Source organism: Paroedura picta, chromosome 3 (genome assembly GCF_049243985.1).
Source record: "Paroedura picta isolate Pp20150507F chromosome 3, Ppicta_v3.0, whole genome shotgun sequence".
In the NCBI taxonomy this organism is placed as follows: Eukaryota; Metazoa; Chordata; class Lepidosauria; order Squamata; family Gekkonidae; genus Paroedura; species Paroedura picta.
The window spans coordinates 175,159,839-175,185,357 of record NC_135371.1 but is presented as its reverse complement, the minus strand read 5'-3'; the positions used below and the strand labels follow the sequence as shown (position 1 = coordinate 175,185,357).

The window sequence follows — 25,519 nt, the reverse complement described above, 5'->3', positions numbered from 1 at the left end:
CAGTGGGATGTCAAACTGATAAATAAATTAATGCCTTTTTGGGGTGTTTTTAATATTGTGTTTTCATTGGTGTGGCTTTTTCTTAGTGTTACTGTCTACTGATGGGTGACATGGTTGGTTTTCCCGATATATTCTTCTGTTTAATTCCGACTGTACTATAAACGGCTTCAACCATCCTCTTTTTGGAGGGGATGAATAATCATTCTAAGCAGCGAATAAAATAATTAGCACTGCCAATTTATATCTGTCATCGGGCTCGGAGAAAACGGAGGCCCACAGCTGGGGAGGGGAAAAAACCAAATCCCACTGCAGCCTGACCATCCGACAGCAGCCGCTGGAATTTGGCAAGAACCACCGAGGAGCATCATAGGAATGCGGCCAAATTTCCCAGACAGCCATAAATAAATTAGCCCTGGCCCAAAGGCTCAGAAAACGGGGTGGCAGAAAGCGCTGTCAAGACACAGTCAACTTATGACAGTCGCTGAGAGCCAGTTTGGTGTAGTGGTTAGGAGTGTGGACTTCTAATCTGGCATGCCGGGTTCGATTCTGCGCTCCCCCACATGCAGCCAGCTGGGTGACCTTGGGCTCGCCACGGCACTGGTAAAACTGTTCTGACCGGGCAGTGATACCAGCGCTCTCTCAGCCTCACCCACCCCACAGGGTGTCTGTTGTGGGGAGAGGAATGGGAAGGCGACTGTAAGCCCCTTTGAGCCTCCTTCGGGTAGGGAAAAGCGGCATATAAGAACCAACTCTTCTTCTTCTTCAGTAATCTCAGGGCTCTCTCAGCCTCACCCACCCCACAAGGGGTCTGTTGTGGGGAGAGGAAAGGGTATGTGATTGTAAGCCACTTTGAGCCTCCTTCGGGTAGGGAAAAGCAGCATATAAGAACCAACTCTTCTTCTTCTTCTTCTTCACAGTAAGAGGCATTCAGAGATGGCTGGCCCTCCCCTGCCTCTGCGTAGCGACCCTGGATTGCCTTGGGGGTCTCCCATCCAAGTACTAACCAGGCTGGACCCCGCTTAGCTTCTGAGATCTAAGAAGATCTGGCTAGCTTGGGCCCTCCAGGTCAAGGCAGATGAACAGCCATTCCTTGCCTCTGCGTAGCAACCCTCTTCCATTCAGGTACCAACCAACGCTCACCTATCTTAGCTTCCAAGATCTGATGAGATTGGCTAGCTTGAGCCATCCAGGCCAAGGCACGAGACAAACAGAGGTGGTTTGCCACGTCCTGCCTCTGCGTAGCAACCCCAGACTTCCTTGGGGGTCTCCCCTCCAAGTGCTGACCCAGACCAACCATGCCTAGCTGCTGAGATCAGGCTGGTCTGGGTAGAACTGATGACAGACCGTCCCCCTCTCCTTTGGTGCCCTTAAGAGCTCTGGCAAAGGGGGAGCTTCCATTGCTCAAAAACACAGGGAAAGGAACCTGGTAATCAGGCGGGAAATATAAATGGGTCCTTGGGGGGAACGGGCAAGCACAGCCCCCACCCTCTAGATGCCCAGCAGCAGCCAGGGAGGAAGCAAGCACATCTCCCACCGAGAAAGAAAGCCGGTACCCAAGAGGCCGAAAAGAAGGAGCGTTCCAAATTGTGAGCAAGAGAGGAATATTCAAAAGATGCATCCGCTCGGAACGCTCAGACTCCGCAGCGTCCATCAAAAGTGACAGATCCCAGGGAAGGAGGCCAGCAGCGGCAACGGACCGAGGCAAGGAGGCGTTCGAACGCAGGACCAACCGGCGGGATCCAGAGCGGCAGCGTGCTCCAAGGAACAAGGGATTCTGCACATTCATGCTGGAAGAAGCAGCTCTGCCAGAGAGGAAGACCCAGCAGCACCAGAGGCCAGCTGCTTGCACCACTGGCTAAATGCTCTCGTTCTGGGCCGGAAATGAAGCCCCAGTACAACCCCTGTGGCACCCCTGTCCCCCCTGTCCGTCACAGCAAGAGAACCTCAGAAGAGCCCTGCTGGGACAGACCAGGGAGGGTCCCTCCAGTCCAGCCTCCCGTCTCACCCAGGGGCCAGCCAGTTCCTCTGCAGGGCCAGCCACAGGGCAGAGAGGCCGAGGCCTTCCCCTGAGAAGACCCTCAGAAGAGCCCTGCTGGGTCAGGCCAGGGAGGGTGCCTCCAGTCCAGCCTCCCGTCTCACCCAGGGGCCAGCCAGTTCCTCTGCAGGGCCAGCTACAGGGCAGAGAGGCCGAGGCCTTCCCCTGAGAAGACCCTCAGAAGAGCCCTGCTGGGTCAGGCCAGGGAGGGTCCCTCCAGTCCAGCCTCCCGTCTCACCCAGGGGCCAGCCAGTTCCTCTGCAGGTCCAGCCACAGGGCAGAGAGGCCGAGGCCTTCCCCTGAGAAGACCCTCAGAAGAGCCCTGCTGGGTCAGGCCAGGGAGGGTCCCTCCAGTCCAGCCTCCCGTCTCAGCCAGGGGCCAGCCAGTTCCTCTGCAGGGCCAGCCACAGGGCAGAGAGGCCTTCCCCTGAGAAGAACTTTGCCCTGATAGGAGTCCATCTGGTCCCGCATCCTGCCTCACCCAGGGGCCAGCCAGCCACATGGTCTATGAGCCGAGGCCTTCCCCTGATGCTGACTCCCAGCTCCCTTCACTAGGAGCCACTGGTGTTTTGAAAGGTGTCTGAGCCTGTGGCCCTTCCCCCCCCCCTCCTCTGGCAGCCAGTCTCACATTCCAATTGCTCTCTGGGCAAGGAAGGATGCCCTTTTGTCTGCCCATGTCTCCCCTGCACATCTGCTTTGCTGGATGCCCTCAGTGGGGTCCCTCACCTTCCCAAGGCAGACCTGCCCGGCTCACCTGGGGCGAAGTCTGGCTCCCCTCCTTCCCGCCTTCCCCCTCCTTCCATCCTCGCCCCTGTTTACGCTCCGGCTCCCGGCTCCTGGGGGAGCTGCCCGCTTGTTTCTTTGCCCGCAGGACGTGGAGAAGCAGGCAGCCACGGAGCCACGGAGCCCTCACTGTGGGCAGGGGCCGTTCTCCGGCCAAGGAGCCACATGGGGGGGGGCCCTGCAGGGACTCCTCCTCCTTCCCCCAAAAGTCAGCCGCAGACACGGTTGCCATCTCCTCCCGTGCCAGGCTGAGGGGCTGGGCTGGGGAAAGCGCGGCGGACAGCCTGAGCATCCCTCTCACCCCCCCTTCTGCTGCCCCTCCCGCACTTCCACACAGCCCTCCCGCGAGGGGCTCTCCGGCCTCTTCCAGCCGCAGCCTGGCTGCCATCCTAGCCCGGGAGCTTGCTCTGGAGTAGACCTGCGGGGCACGGCTGCTCCCCCCCCTCCTTTCTGGGGCGGGGTCCTCCCCCGGCCCTGCCTGCACACCTGTGCGCCCCCCTCCCCCCGCCTCCCTCCCTCCCTCCCTCCCTCCCCGCGGGTGCGGCCGGCGCTCACCTGCAGCCTCCTGCGGCGGATGATGCCGGAGTCGTCCATGGCGGCCGCTCAGCCCATCGGCTCCGGAGCCGCCCGCGAGGCCTGGCCGGGGCCGCCCAGGTGGGTGGCGCGGCCGGGGCGCCTCCCTGCTGCAGCCGAGCGACGCCTCCGCCTCCGCCTCCTCCTGCCTCCGCCTCTCCGCCTCCTCCTCCTCCTGCGCGGCCCGCCCTAGGCGCCCCCGCCGGCCCCCCCCGCCGGCCCCGCCCGCGCCCCCCGCCGCCCCCCGCCGCCCATGGCCCAGGCCCCGGGAAGGGGGCTCCGCGCTCTCTCTACGCCGCGGGCGGAGGGCTCTCGGCGGGCGCCAGCCTTCTTGCCTGCCTGCCTGCCTGCCTGCCTGCCTGCCGCGCTCTTCGGGGCTAGCCAGGAGGAGGCTCTGGGTTGCCAGTCTCCAGGGGGGGACTGGAGAGCTCCCGGTCTCACCCCCGATCGCCGGACGGCAGCGGTTCGCGGGCGGCTTTGGAAGGGGAGACCCCAGGGCGGAGGCCCCGCCCCTCCCTCTGGCCCCGCCCTCCGCAGGCTCCGCCCCCAGATCTGCAGGTCTTTCCCAAACAGGAGTTGGCAACCGCAACGCGACGCCTTGGCTTTGCGCCTGCGGCTGGGCCGGGCCACGTTGCCGACTTCCAGGCGGGGCCTGGAGATTTCCCATAATGTCGATTGATCTTCCGGCCACAGAGACCGCTTTGGGGGGAGGGGAACGGGTGCTTTAGTGAGGGAGCTCTAGGTGGCTGGCCCCTCCCTCCCCAGGCCCCTCCTCCAAATATCCAGGAATCTCCCGACCCAGAGGTGGCACCCCCAGACTGCAGCCAATTACCCTGGGTGCCTGGCCGGCACGGCTGCTTCAAGGCCTGGGGTTGTGCCAGGAAGGTGTGTCCCCCCCCCCTTTCTAGGCCAAAGGGTGGGCATCCAAGGCCCATCTGTGGGACCCCTTAGCAGCACGCGGTGCCACCCCAGGCAGCAGGGCCAGGCCCCCCTCCCCTCCCTGGCTTCTGGGCCCTCTGGCTCCAGCCGGGAGGGGCTGCTGGTTCTGGGGCTTGGCAGAGAACGACCCCAGCAGAGACCCCGTCGTCCTTTTCCCCAGGCTCCCTGTTGCCTCCTGCCTGGACATCCCTGCCAGCTTGGTAAGGAAGCGCCAGTGGGTGCCCACTTCACCAAGGATCAGGACTCAGGATAGACACGCTGCTCCCTACATTCTTCTGCCTTAAGCCAGTGCTGTCCCCGGAGAAGACGGGAAGAGCATTTGGTTTCTCAGGCAAAGCTATGGCCGATCTAGAAGTTTCTGTTCTTCAAGGAAACAATCCCCGGCTAGAAACAAAGCCCAGAAATTCCTCTGCCTTTATAGACCTTAATCGGTTTAGCAAAACCAGGGGGACGGCGTCACTGCCAGCTTCTGGGCTTTTAAAAACACACAAGACGCTGCCTTCTGCTGAATCAGAAGACTGGTCTAGCAAGGTCGGTATTGTCTGCTCAGACCGGCAGCCGCTCTCCAGGGTCACAGGAGAAGGTCTTTCCCATCCCTTCCTGCCTGGTCCTTCTAGCTAGAGATGCCGGGGATTGAACCTGGGACCTTCTGCCTGCCAAGCAGAGGCTCTGCCACTGAGCCAGGGTCTCAGGCCAAGGTCTTTCCCATCCCCTCCTGCCTGGTCCTTCTAACTGGAGATGCCAGGGATTGAACCTGGGACCTCCTGCCTGCCAAGCAGAGGCTCTGCCACTGAGCCAGGGTCTCAGGCCAAGGTCTTTTCATCCCCTCCTGCCTGGTCCTTCTAACTGGAGATGCCTGGGATTGAACCTGGGACCTTCTGCCTGCCAAGCAGAGGCTCTGCCACTGAGCCAGGGTCTCAGGCCAAGGTCTTTCCCATCCCCTCCTGCCTGGTCCTTCTAACTGGAGATGCCGGGGATTGAACCTGGGACCTCCTGCCTGCCAAGCAGAGGCTCTGCCACTGAGCCAGGGTCTCAGGCCAAGGTCTTTCCCATCCCCTCCTGCCTGGTCCTTCTAACTGGAGATGCCGGGGATTGAACCTGGGACCTTCTGCCTGCCAAGCAGAGGCTCTGCCACTGAGTCAGGGTCTCAGGCCAAGGTCTTTCCCATCCCCTCCTGCCTGGTCCTTCTAACTGGAGATGCCGGAGATTGAACCTGGGGCCTTCTGCCTGCCAAGCAGAGGCTCTGCCACTGAGCCAGGGTCTCAGGCCAAGGTCTCTCCCATCCCCTCCTGCCTGGTCCTTTTAACTGGAGATGCTGGGGATTGAACCTGGGACCTTCTGCCTGCCAAGCAGAGGCTCTGCCACTGAGCCAGGGTCTCAGGCCAAGGTCTTCCCTATCCCCTCCTGCCTGGTCCTTCTAACTGGAGATGCCGGGGATTGAACCTGGGACCTCCTGCCTGCCAAGCAGAGGCTCTGCCACTGAGCCAGGGTCTCAGGCCAAGGTCTTTCCCATCCCCTCCTGCCTGGTCCTTCTAACTGGAGATGCTGGGGATTGAACCTGGGACCTTCTGCCTGCCAAGCAGAGGCTCTGCCACTGAGCCAGGGTCTCAGGCCAAGGTCTTTCCCATCCCCTCCTGCCTGGTCCTTCTAACTGGAGATGCTGGGGATTGAACCTGGGACCTTCTGCCTGCCAAGCAGAGGCTCTGCCACTGAGCCAGGGTCTCAGGCCAAGGTCTTTCCCATCCCCTCCTGCCTGGTCCTTCTAACTGGAGATGCTGGGGATTGAACCTGGGACCTTCTGCCTGCCAAGCAGAGGCTCTGCCACTGAGCCAGGGTCTCAGGCCAAGGTCTTTCCCATCCCCTCCTGCCTGGTCCTTCTAACTGGAGATGCTGGGGATTGAACCTGGGACCTTCTGCCTGCCAAGCAGAGGCTCTGCCACTGAGCCAGGGTCTCAGGCCAAGGTCTTTCCCATCCCCTCCTGCCTGGTCCTTCTAACTGGAGATGCTGGGGATTGAACCTGGGACCTTCTGCCTGCCAAGCAGAGGCTCTGCCACTGAGCCAGGGTCTCAGGCCAAGGTCTTCCCTATCCCCTCCTGCCTGGTCCTTCTAACTGGAGATGCCGGGGATTGAACCTGGGACCTCCTGCCTGCCAAGCAGAGGCTCTGCCACTGAGCCAGGGTCTCAGGCCAAGGTCTTTCCCATCCCCTCCTGCCTGGTCCTTCTAACTGGAGATGCTGGGGATTGAACCTGGGACCTTCTGCCTGCCAAGCAGAGGCTCTGCCACTGAGCCAGGGTCTCAGGCCAAGGTCTTTCCCATCCCCTCCTGCCTGGTCCTTCTAACTGGAGATGCTGGGGATTGAACCTGGGACCTTCTGCCTGCCAAGCAGAGGCTCTGCCACTGAGCCAGGGTCTCAGGCCAAGGTCTTTCCCATCCCCTCCTGCCTGGTCCTTCTAACTGGAGATGCTGGGGATTGAACCTGGGACCTTCTGCCTGCCAAGCAGAGGCTCTGCCACTGAGCCAGGGTCTCAGGCCAAGGTCTTTCCCATCCCCTCCTGCCTGGTCCTTCTAACTGGAGATGCCGGGGATTGAACCTGGGACCTTCTGCCTGCCAAGCAGAGGCTCTGCCACTGAGCCAGGGTCTCAGGCCAAGGTCTTTCCCATCCCCTCCTGCCTGGTCCTTCTAACTGGAGATGCTGGGGATTGAACCTGGGACCTTCTGCCTGCCAAGCAGAGGCTCTGCCACTGAGCCAGGGTCTCAGGCCAAGGTCTTCCCTATCCCCTCCTGCCTGGTCCTTCTAACTGGAGATGCCGGGGATTGAACCTGGGACCTCCTGCCTGCCAAGCAGAGGCTCTACCACTAAGCCAGGGTCTCAGGCCAAGGTCTTTCCCATCCCCTCCTGCCTGGTCCTTCTAACTGGAGATGCCACTGGGGATTGAACCAGGGACCTCCTGCCTGCCAAGCAGAGGCTCTGCCACTGAGCCAGGGTCTCAGGCCAAGGTCTTTCCCATCCCTTCCTGCCTGGTCCTTCTAACTGGAGATGCCGGGGATTGAACCTGGGACCTTCTGCCTGCCAAGCAGAGGCACTGCCACTGAGCCAGGCCAAGGTCTTTCCCATCCCTTCCTGCCTGGTCCTTCTAACTGGAGATGCCGGGGATTGAACCTGGGACCTTCTGCCTGCCAAGCAGAGGCACTGCCACTGAGCCAGGGTCTCAGGCCAAGGTCTTTCCCATCCCTTCCTGCCTGGTCCTTCTAACTGGAGATGCCGGGGATTGAACCTGGGACCTTCTGCCTGCCAAGCAGAGGCTCTGCCACTGAGCCAGGGTCACAGGAGAAGGTCTTTCCCATCCCTTCCTGCCTTGTCCTTCTAACTGGAGATGCCGGGGATTGAACCTGGGACCTTCTGCCTGCCAAGCAGAGGCTCTGCCACTGAGCCAGGGTCTCAGGCCAAGGTCTTTCCCATCCCCTCCTGCCTGGTCCTTCTAACTGGAGATGCCGGGGATTGAACCTGGGACCTTCTGCCTGCCAGGCAGAGGCTCTGCCACTGAGCCAGGGTCTCAGGCCAAGGTCTTTCCATCCCTTCCTGCCTGGTCCTTCTAACTGGAGCTGCTGGGGATTGAACCTGGGACCTTCTGCAGGCCAAGCAGAGGCTCTGCCACTGAGCCAGGCTCTCAGGCCAAGGCCTTTCCCATCCCCTCCTGCCTGGTCCTTCTAACTGGAGATGCCAGGGATTGAACCTGGGACCTCCTGCCTGCCAAGCAGAGGCTCTTCCCACTGAGCCAGGGTCTCAGGCCAAGGCCTTTCCCATCCCCTCCTGCCGGGTCCTTCTAACTGGAGATGCCGGGGATTGAACCTGGGACCTTCTGCCTGCCAAGCAGAGGCTCTGCCACTGAGCCAGGGTCTCAGGCCAAGGTCTTTCCCATCCCCTCCTGCCTGGTCCTTCTAACTGGAGATGCCGGGGATTGAACCTGGGACCTTCTGCCTGCCAGGCAGAGGCTCTGCCACTGAGCCAGGGTCTCAGGCCAAGGTCTTTCCATCCCTTCCTGCCTGGTCCTTCTAACTGGAGCTGCTGGGGATTGAACCTGGGACCTTCTGCAGGCCAAGCAGAGGCTCTGCCACTGAGCCAGGCTCTCAGGCCAAGGCCTTTCCCATCCCCTCCTGCCTGGTCCTTTCAACTGGAAATGTTAGAAACTTAACTTGGAACCTGCCAGGGCTCATGGGAATTGTTGGCCATGAAAATCTGGAGAGCCACAGTTTGGCCACCCCAGCCTCCAGAATCCCTGTTTCCTCCAGAGGAACTAAACTCTGCAATGTGGTAAACTGTTGAGATTCCAGAACATCTCCAGGCCCCGGCTGGAGAATGGCAGCCATCGTTTCAACCCTTGCATGCCTGCGTAGAAATGGCCCTGTCAGAAGGCCTCCCCCAGCCTCTGCTCCCCCTGCATCTGCCACTCTAGGGCTTGGAGTCCCGCCTGCTCCCGAAATGCAACCGGATCCAGAATGTGACTTAGAAGAAGGAGAAGAAGAGTTGGTTCTTATATGCCACTTTCCCCTACCCGAAGGAGGCTCAAAGCGGCTTCCAATCGCCTTCCCATTCCTCTTACTAAGCTATGAGGGCCTGTCTAGGACTGACACCACCTTGCTTGAGGTCTCAGCTTGAGGCAGACCCTTAGCTGCGGAGATCTCATGATAGTGGGCTAGCCTGGCCCCTCCAGAGCAAGGCAAGAGAAGAGCAGGCCTGGTTTGCCATTTGTCTTCTTCTGCAGAGCGACCCTGGACCTCCTTGGTGGTCAGCCCTCCCAGTACTTGCCAACCCCGCTTAGCTTCTGGTGAGATTGGGCTCGTCTGGACCATCCAGTCAAAACAAGAGATGAACAGATTTGCCATTGGCTAGCCCCTCCAAGGACCCGCCAGGGCTGACCCTGCTTCCCTTCCGGGATCTCATGAGATCGGGCCAGCCTGGTGCATGCCGGTTGAGGCAACAGGCTCTCCGGCGTGGTTTCCCATTTCCTGCCTCTGCAGAGCAACCCTGGTCTTCCCCCCGGTGGTTTCCCATCAGAGCACCAACCAGGGCAGACTTCGTTTTGTGGGTTCTCCCTGCCTTCCTCACCCTCAGAATAAAGAACGGAGTCAGGATGAACTCCCCCTCCCCTCCCCTCCCCTCCCCTCCTCCAGCCCCTGGACAAGCCACAGCCTGCTGAGGGTCACAACGTCACCGTGCGTGTCCCAGTCAGGGGAGTGGAAAGACGAATGGGTCTGGAAGGAAGGACGCCATAAAAGAAACATAATAAAATGTTAATTTTTTTAAAAGCCCATCTCCGCCGCGTTCCTCCATCGCAATACCCTGGCATATGGTTGGAGCCGGCGGCTGTATCGATCCGTCCCTCGTTCCTAGTCCCGGGGGAAGCCGAGGCTGAGGTAAGGAGTCCCAGAACTGCCCGGTTTCCTGGCTAATCCACTGAGCAATCTTTGAGAAAAGGAGTGGTGGCAGAGAGACGACCGGCTGTTTAGATTATCCTGCATGACCAGCTCCATCCAGGGCTGTGTGGGTGTAACCGTGTGGAGGGAGAGATCCATTTGAGGGGTAGTCAACCTGTGGTCCTCCAGAAGTCCATGGACTACAATTCCCATGAGCCCCTTCCCGCGTTTGCTGGCAGGGGCTCATGGGAATTGTAGTCCATGGACTTCTGGAGGACCCCTGCACTTGACGGTTCCAGTCTTGGCTGGGGAGGGCATAGAATGAGGCGCTGGTTTAAGGAAGTAACTCCCGGAAGTGAAGAGAGAGCCACCGTGGTGTAGGGCAGGGGTCCCCAACGTGGTGCCCCTGGGCGCCTGCTGGCACCCTTCCTAATGCCCTCCAAGTGTTTACAGAAAGTGGGCAGGGAGTCTCTTACCTGCAGTCGGGCCAGTAAGGAACCCTATAAGGGGAATTCAGCTCTGAACAGAAACAGTTTGGTGTAGTGGTTAGGAGTGCGGACTTCTAATCTGGCAAGCCGGGTTCGATTCTGCACTCCCCCATGTACAGCCAGGTGACCTTGGGCTCGTCACGGCACTGATAGAGCTGTTCTGACCGAGCAGGAATCTCAGGGCTCTCTTAGCCTCCCCTCCCTCACAGGGTGTCTGTTGTGGGGAGAGGAAAGGGAAGGCGACTGTAAGCCACTTTGAGACTCTTTCTGGTGGCATATAAGAGCCGATTTTTCTTCAGTAATTTCAGGGCACTTTCAGCCTCACCCACCTCACAGGGTGTCTGTTGTGGGGAGAGGAAAAGGAAAGCGAATGTAAGCCCCTTTGAGCCTCCTTCAGGTAGAGAAAAGCGGCATATAAGAACCAACTCTTCTTCTTCTTCTTTTAGCCTTGCGTGTGCAGGCAAAGAATGGCGGCCTCTAAGCTGGAGATTAGGGTTTGATTCCCCCCTCCTCCTCCACATGCAGCCAGCTGGGTGACCTTGGGCTAGTTACAGTTCTCTCAGAGCTGTTTCATAAAGCAGTTCTCTTAGAGCTCTCTTAGCCCCACCTACCTCATAGGGGAGAGGAAGGGGAAGTGATTGTAAGCTGTTTTGGGACTCCTCCAGATATTGAAAAGTGCAGCTATAACTTGCCCTGAGCCTTGGAAGGTCAGGATATAAATGAATAATAATAATTATTATTATTATTAAAAATCCAGCTTCTCTTCGTCTACCAAAGCTGTGCCAGGCAGGCACAGATGATATCTGAAGGGCCACTTCAAGATATTTTGTTGCCTTGAGGAAGAAGAAGAATTGTTTTGTGTACTCTGCCTTTTCCTACCCAAATGGGAGTCTCAGAGTGACTTAGGATCACCTTCTCTTTTCTTCTGACCACCCCCCTGTGAGGTAGGCTTGGCAGGAAGGGTGTGGCCGGCCCCAGGCCACCCGGCCATTTTCCAAGGCAGAGCTGGGCTTCAAACCCGAGTCTGCCAACCCTTCCTCCGCTCTCTACGTCCGTTCTGTCTTGAGTGCTAAGGCTGGGCGTGGGCTGAGCCCCCACATTTAGCCCCTGTCAAAGGTCACCCAACAAGCAGGAAAAAACTCCTCTCCTGTTCCTTAAACAGGGCTCTGATGCTTGGAAGTCTGCCACGGAAGCCTTTCCGGGCAGTGGGGCTAAAGGCCAACATCTGACCATCGCTGCAGAGCAAGCTTCAAGAGATAGCTGCAGGGGTCGGTTTAAAAGCTGGCTTTTCTCCCATCCCCTCCATTGCCCCCCACGCCTCTGCTTGGAGGTTTTTAAAATCAAAACAATTCCTCTTCCCCCTTATTGGCGAGAACCAGCGAGGTCTCGTGTCTACGAACAGCGGCCGCTAATCCGGAGATCTGGGTTTGACTCCCCACTCCTCTTCCGCACGCAACCACTGCGGTGATCTTGGGCTAGTCCCAGTTCTCTCTGAGCTCTCTCAGCCCCACCCACGGCACAGGGGGTCTGTTGTGGAAAAAGGAAGGGTGGGCGATCATTCTAAGCTGCTCTGGGACCCTTTGGGGTAGAAAAAGGGGGGAAAGAAAAGCCGCCTCTTCTTCCCCACGATGAAGATGGGCAAAGGAGTAACTTCGAGGGGAGAAATGTGGTCTCCTCCTGCTATGTCTCCAACCCGCTTGGATTCCCCGCCCTCCCGCACGGCGTCCTCCAAAAATCAAGATGGCCAGCCTCGGGGATAGGCAGGCGGAAGAGTCCTACCCGTCTTCAGAAAGCCGGCTCTGATGAAATATTCATGCCGGTGATTTATTATTGAAGTCTGAAGGGGAGGCGGGAGAGACTAAATGGCCAGCCGGTGGGTGTGGGGGGGTTGGCCTGCGACCCACCGTCAAGCAGCAGGGGGAGGGAAGCCGAGGGGGCTGCAGTTAGCCAGATGTGGCCGGCCATTGTTCTCCCCGTCAGAGTTGATCTGCGGCTTCCCAAGGACGGTGTGTGCCTGAGACTCAGAAAGCGTGGGCCTCGGGATCGGGAATTAGATTTCCAGCCGAGTTCATAAAACTGCTCCGTTCTGTCGAGGGGATGAAGGTGAACGCCCGGCTGTGCAGAAAAGCCCCGTCGCTGTGAGCAGAACCTGGAAGGAAACCCCATCGACTCCAGCTGCAATCCCACATGCTTTTCCCAGGGAAGGAACCCAAGCAGAAATCTCAGAAAAGCCCTGCTGGGTCGGACCAGCCTCCTGCCTCACCCAGGGGCCAGCCAGTTCCTCTGCAGGGCCAGCCACAGGGCAGAGAGGCCGAGGCCTTCCCCTGAGAAGACCCTCAGAAGAGCCCTGCTGGGTCAGGCCAGGGAGGGTCCCTCCAGTCCAGCCTCCCGCCTCACCCAGGGGCCAGCCAGTTCCTCTGCAGGGCCAGCCACAGGGCAGAGGCCGAGGCCTTCCCCTGAGAAGACCCTCAGAAGAGCCCTGCTGGGTCAGGCCAGGGAGGGTCCCTCCAGTCCAGCCTCCCGCCTCACCCAGGGGCCAGCCAGTTCCTCTGCAGGGCCAGCCACAGGGCAGAGAGGCCGAGGCCTTCCCCTGAGAAGACCCTCAGAAGAGCCCTGCTGGGTCAGGCCAGGGAGGGTCCCTCCAGTCCAGCCTCCCGTCTCACCCAGGGGCCAGCCACTTCCTCTGCAGGGCCAGCCACAGGGCAGGGAGGCCGAGGCCTTCCCCTGAGAAGACCCTCAGAAGAGCCCTGCTGGGTCAGGCCAGGGAGGGTCCCTCTAGTCCAGCCTCCCGTCTCACCCAGGGGCCAGCCAGTTCCCCTGCAGGGCCAGCCACAGGGCAGAGAGGCCGAGGCCTTCCCCTGAGAAGACCCTCAGAAGAGCCCTGCTGGGTCAGGCCAGGGAGGGTCCCTCCAGTCCAGCCTCCCGCCTCACCCAGGGGCCAGCCAGTTCCTCTGCAGTGCCAGCCACAGGGCAGAGAGGCCGAGGCCTTCCCCTGAGAAGACCCTCAGAAGAGCCCTGCTGGGTCAGGCCAGGGAGGGTCCCTCCAGTCCAGCCTCCCGTCTCACCCAGGGGCCAGCCACTTCCTCTGCGGGGCCAGCCACAGGGCAGAGAGGCTGAGGCCTTCCCCTGAGAAGACCCTCAGAAGAGCCCTGCTGGGTCAGGCCAGGGAGGGTCCCTCCAGTCCAGCCTCCTGCCTCACCCAGGGGCCAGCCAGTTCCTCTGCAGGGCCAGCCACAGGGCAGAGAGGCCGAGGCCTTCCCCTGAGAAGACCCTCAGAAGAGCCCTGCTGGGTAAGGCCAGGGAGGGTCCCTCCAGTCCAGCCTCCCGTCTCACCCAGGGGCCAGCCAGTTCCTCTGCAGGGCCAGCCACAGGGCAGGGAGGCCGAGGCCTTCCCCTGAGAAGACCCTCAGAAGAGCCCTGCTGGGTCAGGCCAGGGAGGGTCCCTCCAGTCCAGCCTCCCGTCTCCCCCAGGGGCCAGCCAGTTCCTCTGCAGGGCCAGCCACAGGGCAGAGAGGCCGAGGCCTTCCCCTGAGAAGACCCTCAGAAGAGCCCTGCTGGGTCAGGCCAGGGAGGGTCCCTCCAGTCCAGCCTCCTGTCTCACCCAGGGGCCAGCCAGTTCCTTTGCAGGGCCAGCCACAGGGCAGAGAGGCCGAGGCCTTCCCCTGAGAAGACCCTCAGAAGAGCCCTGCTGGGTCAGGCCAGGGAGGGTCCCTCCAGTCCAGCCTCCCGTCTCACCCAGGGGCCAGCCAGTTCCTCCGCAGGGCCAGCCACAGGGCAGAGAGGCCGAGGCCTTCCCCTGAGAAGACCCTCAGAAGAGCCCTGCTGGGTCAGGCCAGGGAGGGTCCCTCCAGTCCAGCCTCCCGCCTCACCCAGGGGCCACCCAGTTCCTCTGCAGGGCCAGCCACAGGGCAGAGAGGCCGAGGCCTTCCCCTGAGAAGACCCTCAGAAGAGCCCTGCTGGGTCAGGACAGGGAGTGTCCCTCCAGTCCAGCCTCCCGTCTCACCCAGGGGCCACCCAGTTCCTCTGCAGGGCCAGCCATAGGGCAGGGAGGCCGAGGCCTTCCCCTGAGAAGACCCTCAGAAGAGCCCTGCTGGGTCAGGCCAGGGAGGGTCCCTCCAGTCCAGCCTCCTGTCTCAGCCAGGGGCCAGCCAGTTCATCTGCAGGGCCAGCCACAGGGCAGAGAGGCCGAGGCCTTCCCCTGAGAAGACCCTCAGAAGAGCCCTGCTGGGTCAGGCCAGGGAGGGTCCCTCCAGTCCAGCCTCCCGTCTCACCCAGGGGCCAGCCAGTTCCTCTGCAGGGCCAGCCACAGGGCAGAGAGGATGAGGCCTTCCCCTGAGAAGACCCTCAGAAGAGCCCTGCTGGGTCAGGACAGGGAGGGTCCCTCCAGTCCAGCCTCCCGTCTCACCCAGGGGCCAGCCAGTTCCTCTGCAGGGCCAGCCACAGGGCAGAGAGGCCGAGGCCTTCCCCTGAGAATACCCTCAGAAGAGCCCTGCTGGGTCAGGCCAGGGAGGGTCCCTCCAGTCCAGCCTCCCGTCTCACCCAGGGGCCAGCCAGTTCCTCTGCAGGGCCAGCCACAGGGCAGAGAGGCCGAGGCCTTCCCCTGAGAAGACCCTCAGAAGAGCCCTGCTGGGTCAGGACAGGGAGGGTCCCTCCAGTCCAGCCTCCCGTCTCACCCAGGGGCCAGCCAGTTCCTCTGCAGGGCCAGCCACAGGGCAGGGAGGCCGAGGCCTTCCCCTGAGAAGACCCTCAGAAGAGCCCTGCTGGGTCAGGCCAGGGAGGGTCCCTCCATTCCAGCCTCCCGTCTCACCCAGGGGCCAGCCAGTTCCTCTGCAGGGCCAGCCACAGGGCAGAGAGGCCGAGGCCTTCCCCTGAGAAGACCCTCAGAAGAGCCCTGCTGGGTCAGGCCAGGGAGGGTCCCTCCAGTCCAGCCTCCCGTCTCACCCAGGGGCCAGCCAGTTCCTCTGCAGGGCCAGCCACAGGGCAGTGAGGACGAGGCCTTCCCCTGAGAAGACCCTCAGAAGAGCCCTGCTGGGTCAGGCCAGGGAGGGTCCCTCCAGTCCAGCCTCCCGTCTAACCCAGGGGCCAGCCAGTTCCTCTGCAGGGCCAGCCACAGGGCAGAGAGGCCGAGGCCTTCCCCTGAGAAGACCCTCAGAGGAGCCCTGCTGGGTCAGGCCAGGGAGGGTCCCTCCAGTCCAGCCTCCCGTCTCACCCAGGGGCCAGCCAGTTCCACTGCAGGGCCAGCCACAGGGCAGAGAGGCCGAGGCCTTCCCCTGTGAAGACCCTCAGAAGAGCCCTGCTGGGTCAGGCCAGGGAGGGTCCCTCTAGTCCAGCCTCCCGTCTCACCCAGGGGCCAGCCAGTTCCTCTGCAGGGCCAGCCACAGGGCAGGGAGGCCGAGGCCTTCCCCTGAGAAGACCCTCAGAAGAGCCCTGCTGGGTCAGGCCAGGGAGGGTCCCTCCAGTCCAGCCTCCCGTCTCACCCAGGGGCCAGCCAGTTCCTCTGCAGGGCCAGCCACAGGGCAGAGAGGATGAGGCCTTCCCCTGAGAAGACCCTCAGAAGAGCCCTGCTGGGTCAGGACAGGGAGGGTCCCTCCAGTCCAGCCTCCCGTCTCACCCAGGGGCCAGCCAGTTCCTCTGCAGGGCCAGCCACAGGGCAGAGAGGCCGAGGCCTTCCCCTGAGAATACCCTCAGAAGAGCCCTGCTGGGTCAGGCCAGGGAGGGTCCCTCCAGTCCAGCCTCCCGTCTCACCCAGGGGCCAGCCAGTTCCTCTGCAGGGCCAGCCACAGGGCAGAGAGGCCGAGGCCTTCCCCTGAGAAGACCCTCAGAAGAGCCCTGCTGGGTCAGGACAGGGAGGGTCCCTCCAGTCCAGCCTCCCGTCTCACCCAGGGGCCAGCCAGTTCCTCTGCAGGGCCAGCCACAGGGCAGGGAGGCCGAGGCCTTCCCCTGAGAAGACCCTCAGAAGAGCCCTGCTGGGTCAGGCCAGGGAGGGTCCCTCCATTCCAGCCTCCCGTCTCACCCAGGGGCCAGCCAGTTCCTCTGCAGGGCCAGCCACAGGGCAGAGAGGCCGAGGCCTTCCCCTGAGAAGACCCTCAGAAGAGCCCTGCTGGGTCAGGCCAGGGAGGGTCCCTCCAGTCCAGCCTCCCGTCTCACCCAGGGGCCAGCCAGTTCCTCTGCAGGGCCAGCCACAGGGCAGTGAGGACGAGGCCTTCCCCTGAGAAGACCCTCAGAAGAGCCCTGCTGGGTCAGGCCAGGGAGGGTCCCTCCAGTCCAGCCTCCCGTCTAACCCAGGGGCCAGCCAGTTCCTCTGCAGGGCCAGCCACAGGGCAGAGAGGCCGAGGCCTTCCCCTGAGAAGACCCTCAGAGGAGCCCTGCTGGGTCAGGCCAGGGAGGGTCCCTCCAGTCCAGCCTCCCGTCTCACCCAGGGGCCAGCCAGTTCCACTGCAGGGCCAGCCACAGGGCAGAGAGGCCGAGGCCTTCCCCTGTGAAGACCCTCAGAAGAGCCCTGCTGGGTCAGGCCAGGGAGGGTCCCTCTAGTCCAGCCTCCCGTCTCACCCAGGGGCCAGCCAGTTCCTCTGCAGGGCCAGCCACAGGGCAGGGAGGCCGAGGCCTTCCCCTGAGAAGACCCTCAGAAGAGCCCTGCTGGGTCAGGCCAGGGAGGGTCCCTCCAGTCCAGCCTCCCGTCTAACCCAGGGGCCAGCCAGTTCCTCTGCAGGGCCAGCCACAGGGCAGAGAGGCCGAGGCCTTCCCCTGAGAAGACCCTCAGAGGAGCCCTGCTGGGTCAGGCCAGGGAGGGTCCCTCCAGTCCAGCCTCCCGTCTCACCCAGGGGCCAGCCAGTTCCACTGCAGGGCCAGCCACAGGGCAGAGAGGCCGCGGCCTTCCCCTGAGAAGACCCTCAGAAGAGCCCTGCTGGGTCAGGCCAGGGAGGGTCCCTCCAGTCCAGCCTCCTGCCTCACCCAGGGGCCAGCCAGTTCCTCTGCAGGGCCAGCCACAGGGCAGAGAGGCCGAGGCCTTCCCCTGAGAAGACCCTCAGAAGAGCCCTGCTGGGTCAGGCCAGGGAGGGTCCCTCCAGTCCAGCCTCCCGTCTCACCCAGGGGCCAGCCAGTTCCACTGCAGGGCCAGCCACAGGGCAGAGAGGCCGAGGCCTTCCCCTGAGAAGACCCTCAGAAGAGCCCTGCTGGGTCAGGCCAGGGAGGGTCCCTCTAGTCCAGCCTCCCGTCTCACCCAGGGGCCAGCCAGTTCCTCTGCAGGGCCAGCCACAGGGCAGGGAGGCCGAGGCCTTCCCCTGAGAAGACCCTCAGAAGAGCCCTGCTGGGTCAGGCCAGGGAGGGTCCCTCCAGTCCAGCCTCCCGCCTCACCCAGGGGCCACCCAGTTCCTCTGCAGGGCCAGCCACAGGGCAGAGAGGCCGAGGCCTTCCCCTGAGAAGACCCTCAGAAGAGCCCTGCTGGGTCAGGCCAGGGAGGGTCCCTCCAGTCCAGCCTCCCGTCTCACCCAGGGGCCAGCCAGTTCCTCTACAGGGCCAGCCACAGGGCAGAGACGCCGGGGCTTTCCCCTGAGAAGGACAGAAAGGTCCTGTTGGGTCAGACCAGGGAGGGTCCATCTAGTTTTTAGGAATTAACCTGCGAGGTTTGATAAAATCAAAGCTGCCAGGGAGGGCCGAGGACCAGATGCGGGCAGCCAAGGGCCAGTGACGAAAAGGAACCTAAATAATCCACATGCACACTAAAGCGTATCCCTAGAATGAAACTCGGGTGGTCTTCACGGTGCCCCTTGACTTTTTAAGTGTGTCTGCACACAACACCTTATACCTGGACTGAAACTGGATTGGTCTTATATTTATTTATTATTATATACAGGTGCCCATGGATGCTCGTTCTGTGAGAAATGCAGATTCTGTGTATTTAGGCAGGTGGCGCGTGTGTGGGCAGAAGGGACTGTGCGGGTGCTTCACTGGCCAGGGATTCTTGCTTTTTTTTTGGGGGGGGGGACATAACCTGGGCATGGAATTGGGGTCACTGTGGGTGGGCAGGCAGTTGTGAATTTCCTGCCTTCTGCAGGGGGTTGGACTAGATGACCCCGGGGGTCCCTTCCAGCTCTAGGATTCTAGGACTCCGATGTTGTGCCGTTGCTTCAGACCCACCGGAATCGCCAGCCTCCAAGCGAACCGAAGAGCGTGTCACAGACCGTCAGACGTGGCCCAAACATTTCTTGAAAGATAATAGCCACAAAAGCACCCAGGAGGGACGGGGTGACATCACCGCCAGCCAATCCCGGGCCTCCCTTCTCAGCCGATCCCGCGTATTACATTTCCAAGGCACACGCTAATTTCCGGTCGACACTCTGGGTCGTGTAACAGGATTACGTGTCTAACAAAGAGGCTAACTTGAAACTCTAAGCAGGTGGCTTAGCAGCTTGTGTTACTCGCCCAAAGGGAAGATGCCTTTGCCGGGGCCAGGGATTTCTTGGGGAAGAGATTTCTTTTAAAAGGAGAAAGGCGATTTCTGCTTTCGACGAAAGCCGTCGATGGATGTCAGACCGTTCGGAGTTTAGGGTTCCCGTAGAGCAGAACGTGTTGGCTGCTCTCCTCTCCCATCAAATCACCGCTGATATACGGGCAACCTGTGGGGTTTTCAAGGCAAGGGAGTTGGAGAGGAGGTCGGCCCTCGCCTGCCTCTGCGTAGCAACCCTGGACTAACATTGGTGGTCTCCCATCCGCTTACCTTGCTTGGCTTCCAATATCTGAGGAGATGGGGCTAGCCTGGGCCATCCAGGCCAAAGCAAGAGATAAAGGAAGGTGGTTGGCCATTTCCTGCCTCTGCACAGCAACCCTGGTCTTCCTTGCGGGTCTCCCATCCAAGTATTAATTTGGCTCTCCATGCTAGGGTCCACTGCTCTTAACTACAAAACCAAGCTGGCTCTCTCTTACCTATATTCAGAGGTCCAGGTGGAATATTCTGGGAAAATGGACCGCACCACTTTTCACGGCTGTGTGCAAGGAAAGTTATTTTTCTAGAACTAACTCATCCGGAAGACTAGATTCAAGTGGGTCGCCGTGTTGTTCTGCAGTAGCACGAGAAAATCAGAGTCCAGCAGCACCTTTAAAATCAACAAAGATTTATTCAAGAGTGCAGGCACTCGAAAGCTCACGCCTTGAATAAATCTGATTTTGTTGTCGTCCAGAAGACAGCAAAATATATTGTTTGGTCTTCAGCCAGGCCTGCCTTTGGCGGCTGGACTTCAGGACCAAGGAAAGCTCCCAAGGAACATACGACATAGAATCATGGAATAATAGAGTCGGATTGGACCTCCTGGGTCATCTAGTCCAACCCCCTGCACTATGCAGGACACCCACAACCCTCTCGCTCATCCACTGTCACCTGCCACCCCCTTGAGCCTTCACAGAATCAGCCTCTCCGTCAGATGGCTAAAAATCTCCAAAGATTGAGAACCCACCACCTTCTGAGGAAGCCTGTTCCACTGAGAAACCACTCTGACTGTCAGGAACTTCTGGAGGTTGAGACAGAATTTCTTTTGCATTAATTTCAACCCATTGGTTCTGATCTGTCCCTCTGCGGAATAACTCTGCCCCATCCTCTACATGGCAGCCTTTCAAATTCTTGAAGATGGTTCTCAGATCCCCTCTCAGTTGCCTCATCTCCAAAGCAGCCTTTTTCTCCAAGGGGAAACTGAACATTGTAGTCCAGAGGGCAGCAGTAATCCCAGGAGATCTCCAGCCATCGCCTAGAGGGTGGCAACCCTGTCCCGCCACCCCCTCTCAGGCCACAGGCTCCGCTGTCCCTCGTGACCTCATTCAATGAATGCTCGGGAGTCGTAGACACTGCCCCAAAGTCAACAAATATGAATCTTGCTGGAGCCCAGATATCCTGGGGCCAGGGAAGGCTTCCCCGTGTCTGCCGCTGGGAGATTCGAACACACAGGCCACAGTTGTCATGGAAATCCAAAGCCACAGGTCTCCGCTGCCACTGGAGGAGCCGATGGGAGAAGGTTGGCTTCTCATTGCCAAGGGGCCCGGAGGGAAAGTGTCTCTGCTTATCGGCAGGCCCTGGACTCCCCAGGGGAAACCGAGTCATCGGCTTGCTGAAGACACCTGAGACCACGGAGGAAAGGGTGTGGCAGAGCCTCAGGCCCAGATTGGGCCTCGCATCAACTTCAGTCTTCAAGCTGCTTTACCCAAAGTGGGCAGGAGCTCTTTGCCGATGGACGGCAGGTGGGGCTGGGTGGAAACCCCCAACAGATGGCTCCGGGAAGGAGTCACCAGGCCCTGACAGGGAATGACCCCCAGAGTCAAGGCAAAGAGGAATATTGATAGGACGAGAATGGGAAATTAAGCAGGGGCACTGCAGTTGCCAACTCCAGGTGGGGCCTGGAAATAGGGATGCCAGCCTACAGGTGGGGCCTGGGGATCCCCCGGAATTTCAGTTCATCCCCAGACTGCAGAGATTGGTTCCCCTGGAGGAAAGGGCTGCTTGGGAGGGGGGACTCTGTGGCCTTGGACCCCACTGAGGGTCAGGGATGCCAGCCTCCAGGTGGGGCCTGGGGATCCCCCGGAATTCCAGCTCCTCTCCAGACTGCAGAGATCAGTTCCCCTGGAGGAAAGGGCTGCTTGGGAGGGGGGACTCTGTGGCCTTGGACCCCACTGAGGGTCAGGGATGCCAGCCTCCAGGTGGGGCCTGGGGATCCCCTGGAATTCCAGCTCCTCTCCAGACTGCAGAGATCAGTTCCCCTGGAGGAAAGGGCTGCTTGGGAGGTGGACTCTGTGGCCTTCGACCCCACTGAGGGTCAGGGATGCCAGCCTCCAGGTGGGGCCTGGGGATCCCCCGGAATTCCAGCTCCTCTCCAGACTGCAGAGATCAGTTCCCCTGGAGGAAAGGGCTGCTTGGGAGGGGGGACTCTGTGGCCTTGGACCCCACTGAGGGTCAGGGATGCCAGCCTCCAGGTGGGGCCTGGGGATCCCCCGGAATTCCAGGTCCTCGCCAGATTGCAGAGATCAGTTCCCCTGGAGGAAAGGGCCTGCAAAACAGAGCTCTACCACCAGGTCTATGGCTGAGGCCGGTGTGGTGAGGAAGGTCTGACAGGTCTCCCAGCGTTAAGAGCGTAAGCACCCGACAATTTGCGCTCCTTCCTCCCAATCCTGCCCTGGATTTCAGGGGGGGGGGGTGTTAGTGGGTTGTAGACTGCCATGGTTTTTAAAAAGTTTTTAGGACTCTGTTATTGTAAATGGAAGGATGTCCGGAATGGTTTTAATGGGGTTTTAATGGGGCTTTTATTACGGACAATTTTAACTGGCCACAAGCCAGTTATGGGAGTGATGGGCAATAAGTCGAAACATTAAAGAAACAAACAAATAAAATAGACCCCTTGGTAGGCAGAAGTCTGGGATATGAAGCCTAAGGGAACCTCTGTGACAGTCGCTGCCACATCAGTTTGGAGGATTATATTTCAGTCCGAGCGCCACGGACGGTTCATCGCCGTGCATGTACCGGTAAACGAAGAAAAAAGAAATTATCCCTTCTGTACTCCCTCCCCAATTAATCAAGAGGGAAAAATAACATACACGTAAAAATAGATTTCTGCCCAGCGCTAGTTTTATATTTTAAGCAATAAACACCAGTGTGGATTTCCAGAGGGGAGGGGGAGCACGATTCTCCGTGGCAACCGCAGGTCCCTGTGGCGTTTGGAACTTGGTAAACAGAAGTTTGGAGCATGTAGGCTCCCCTGGCAATCCAAGAGGCAAGATGAACACCGATTTCACCTCCAACAAGAGCCACCTTGACCTGGACGGCCCAGACTAGCCCAGGCATATCGAGTCTTGGAAGCTGAGCAGCATCAGCACAGGTGAGTATTTGGGTTGGGAGACCCCAAGGCAGTCCAGGGTTGCTGTGCAGAACGACCTGCTGATTCTCTCTTGCCCTAATCTGGACTGCCCAGGTTGGTCAGATCTCAGAGCCTAAGCAGGCCTGGCTGGGTTAAATACATAGAATCATAGAATCACAGAATCATAGAGTTGGAAGGGGCCATACAGGTCATCTAGTCCACCCCCTGCTCAACGCAGGATCAGCCCTAGGCATCCTAAAGCACCCAAGAAAAGTGTGCCTCCAACCTTTGCTTGAAGACTGCCAGTGAGGGGGAGCTCACCACCTCCTTAGGCAGCCTAAATACCGGGAAGGGAGACCATGAATGAAAACCTGGGTTGCTACGCAGAGGTAGGCCATGGTAAACCACATTCTTCTTTACTTCTTTTTCTGGCATTGTCAGATCTTGCAAGCTAATCAGGGTCAGCCCTGGTTAGTAGCTGGATGAGAGGCCACCAAGGAAGTCCTGGGTTGCTACGCAGAGGGAGGCAACGGCAAGCCACCTCGGTTTGTCTCTTGCCATGAAAATCTTACTGGGGCTACCATAAGTGACATGGGCTTTCCCACCACTGCCCACCAAGAAAGAGCCAGGCTCTGGGCTAGACTCCGTCCCATTCCCCTCTTGCTCAGCCAGCCTCGGTGCATGAGAGCCAGCAGCCAGCGGAGATCAATAGAGCCAGTGGGAAGGACCAGGGTGGGAAGAGCTGGCCGGAGGCAGGCCATTTAAGGAAATCAATTGGCCCTGATGGGTCCAAGAGGCCGAGCCAGCATGAGCCGTCTGGCCAGAGCAACTCTGTGGAATCTCAGCATAGGGAAGCTGACTCTTTGGGGCACGACGCTGCCCAAATTTTGTCCTGGTAGATATCAACCTGGGACACCATGAAGGGCGTCCAGGGCTGCTTCGCAGAGGCCGGTAGGCAGCAATCCCACCCTGCCCTCTCTTGCCTTGAAGCCCCTGCAGGGTTCAGTCACAACTCATCCGGGACTCGATAGCAAAGAGAAACACCCCAGAAGCATTTCTCTCCGGCTGGTATTCAAGCCGAGGGCATTTCGAATGACACCTCTGCATCTTGGCTCCGTTCGTGGCAACGTCTCCCTCATCTCTCCTCCGGACTGGAGAAGAAGGACTAGGAGATTTCCGTTCCTACTCAGACTCGATGAAGGAAGCTATGACTCTCGAAAGCCCACCGCCCACCCCGAAATCTTGTTGGCCTGACCAGTGTCCTTAGACTCAAATCTAGCAGTCTCACAGTGTTTGGCATTTTGGTGTAAAACCCACGTTGGCTAATCGCTGTCTTCTGCTTCCCGTCCCCAAGGACACATTGCAGGGAATTCCTGCATCCCTTGTGAACAGTCCCTGAGCTTATATTTTGTGCTCAGCACAGTTCTCCTCACTGTCCAGAGAGAGGGAACTTATTGTTCTTGCAAAGGCAAAGCCAAGACATGTCTGTGTGTGTCTCACTCCAGCCTCCGTAGACTCTCCTCGGGCGCTGTCCATGGTGACGGCTTTGCTGGGCTGTTTCTCTGAAGGAGCTCTCCAGTGAGTTCCAGCTGCTCACTCCTGTGGTTTGACCTGCTTCTCCTTGAAGCAAACGAGATTGCAGGGCCACTTCTCCAGCCAATCCTACTGCAGGAAGAAGGAAAAGTCCCAGGTTCAATCCCCGGCATCTCCAGTTAGAAGGACCAGGCAGGAGGGGATGGGAAAGACCTTGGCCTGAGACCCTGGCTCAGTGGCAGAGCCTCTGCTTGGCAGGCAGGAGGTCCCAGGTTCAATCCCCAGCATCTCCAGTTAGAAGGACCAGGCAGGAGGGGATGGGAAAGACCTTGGCCTGAGACCCTGGCTCAGTGGCAGAGCCTCTGCTTGACAGGCAGAAGGTCCCAGGTTCAATCCCCAGCATCTCCAGTTAGAAAGACCAGGCAGGAGGGGCTGGGAAAGACCTTGGCCTGAGACCCTGGCTCAGTGGCAGAGCCTCTGCTTGGCAGGCAGAAGGTCCCAGGTTCAATCCCCGGCATCTCCAGTTAGAAGGACCAGGCAGGAGGAGATGGGAAAGACCTTGGCCTGAGACCCTGGCTCAGTGGCAGAGCCTCTGCTGGGCATGCAGGAGGTCCCCAGTTCAATCTCAGGGGGTGTCGTAACCCTCCCTCCTTTGGGTCTCCCTTCCTGAACGTTTCATCCTCTCGGGTGATAAAGAAAAGTGTCTTCAACCTGCACTCTGCTTAAGGCTGCTGCCTTCCATTTCTTTGGCGGCCTCCCATTCAAGCACTAGCCAGGGCTGACCTGGCCAGAATGGCCTAGCTTGGGCCACCCAGGCTAACTTCCTTCGTTTTCAGGTGCCAGGAAAATACCTTTCTCTTCTCCTGAATGGTATGGCCTCATTTGGAACCTGTGTGCAGTTCTGGTCACCTCAAAAAATATGCTACAGCAATGAAAAAGGTGCAGAAAAGGAGAAACTATGGGGTGGAACACCTTTCCTATGAAGACAGGTGCAGGGTTGGCCAAACTGCGGCTCTCCAGAGGTCCATGGGCTACAGTTCCTATGAGACCCTGCCAGCAGAATTGTAGTCCACGAACCGCTGGAAAGCTGCAGTTTGGCCACCCCTGAGGGCTCTTCCATTTGGAGAAGCAGCGATTGAGATGTAAGTTGATAGAGGTTTTACAAAACTATGCATGGGCTAGAGGAGGCAGGGAAAGAAGCACGTTTCACCTTTACAAAACCAGAACTTGTGGGCATTCGACAAACTTCATGAGCTTTGTTGTTGTTGTTGTTAGGTGCGAAGTTGTGTCCGACCCATCGCGACCCCCTGGACAATGATCCTCCAGGCCTTCCTGTCCTCTACCATTCCCCGGAGTCCATTTAAATTTGCACCTACTGCTTCAGTGACTCCATCCAGCCACCTCATTCTCTGTCGTCTCCTTCTTCTTTTGCCCTCGATCGCTCCCAGCATCAGGCTCTTCTCCAGGGAGTCCTTCCTTCTCATGAGGTGGCCAAAGTATTTGAGTTTCGTCTTCAGGATCTGGCCTTCTAAGGAGCAGGCAGGGCTGATCTCCTCTAGGACTGACCGGTTTGTTCGCCTTGCAGTCCAAGGGACTCGCAAGAGTCTTCTCCAGCACCAGAGTTCAAAAGCCTCAATTCTTTGACGCTCGGCCTTCCTTATGGTCCAACTTTCACAGCCATACATTGCAACTGGGAATACCATAGCCTTGACTAAACGCACTTTTGTTGGCAGGGTGATGTCTCTGCTTTTTAGGATGCTGTCTAGATTTGCCATAGATTTCCTCCCCAGGAGCAAGCGTCCTTTAATTTCTTTGCTGCAGTCCCCATCTGCAGTGACCTTGGAGCCCAGGAAAATAAAATCTGTCACTACCTCCATTTCTTCGAGCTGTAGGCTTAGAAGAGAGCGACGGACGCACCG

The 25,519-nt window shown here is 59.3% G+C and overlaps 1 protein-coding gene across 1 annotated transcript in view; it reads right to left on the bottom strand.

Annotated features, from left to right (window-relative positions):
- The window catches only part of MAST1 (microtubule associated serine/threonine kinase 1), an 89,446-nt gene extending 85,898 nt beyond the window's left edge, over positions 1 to 3,548 (bottom strand). Inside the window, exon 1 of the mRNA XM_077329795.1 lies at positions 3,374 to 3,548. Coding sequence (XP_077185910.1) covers positions 3,374 to 3,412 — 39 coding nt within the window. The 5' untranslated portion in view covers positions 3,413 to 3,548. The remainder of the gene's footprint in view (positions 1 to 3,373) is intronic.
- Positions 3,549 to 25,519: the final 21,971 nt, after the last annotated feature.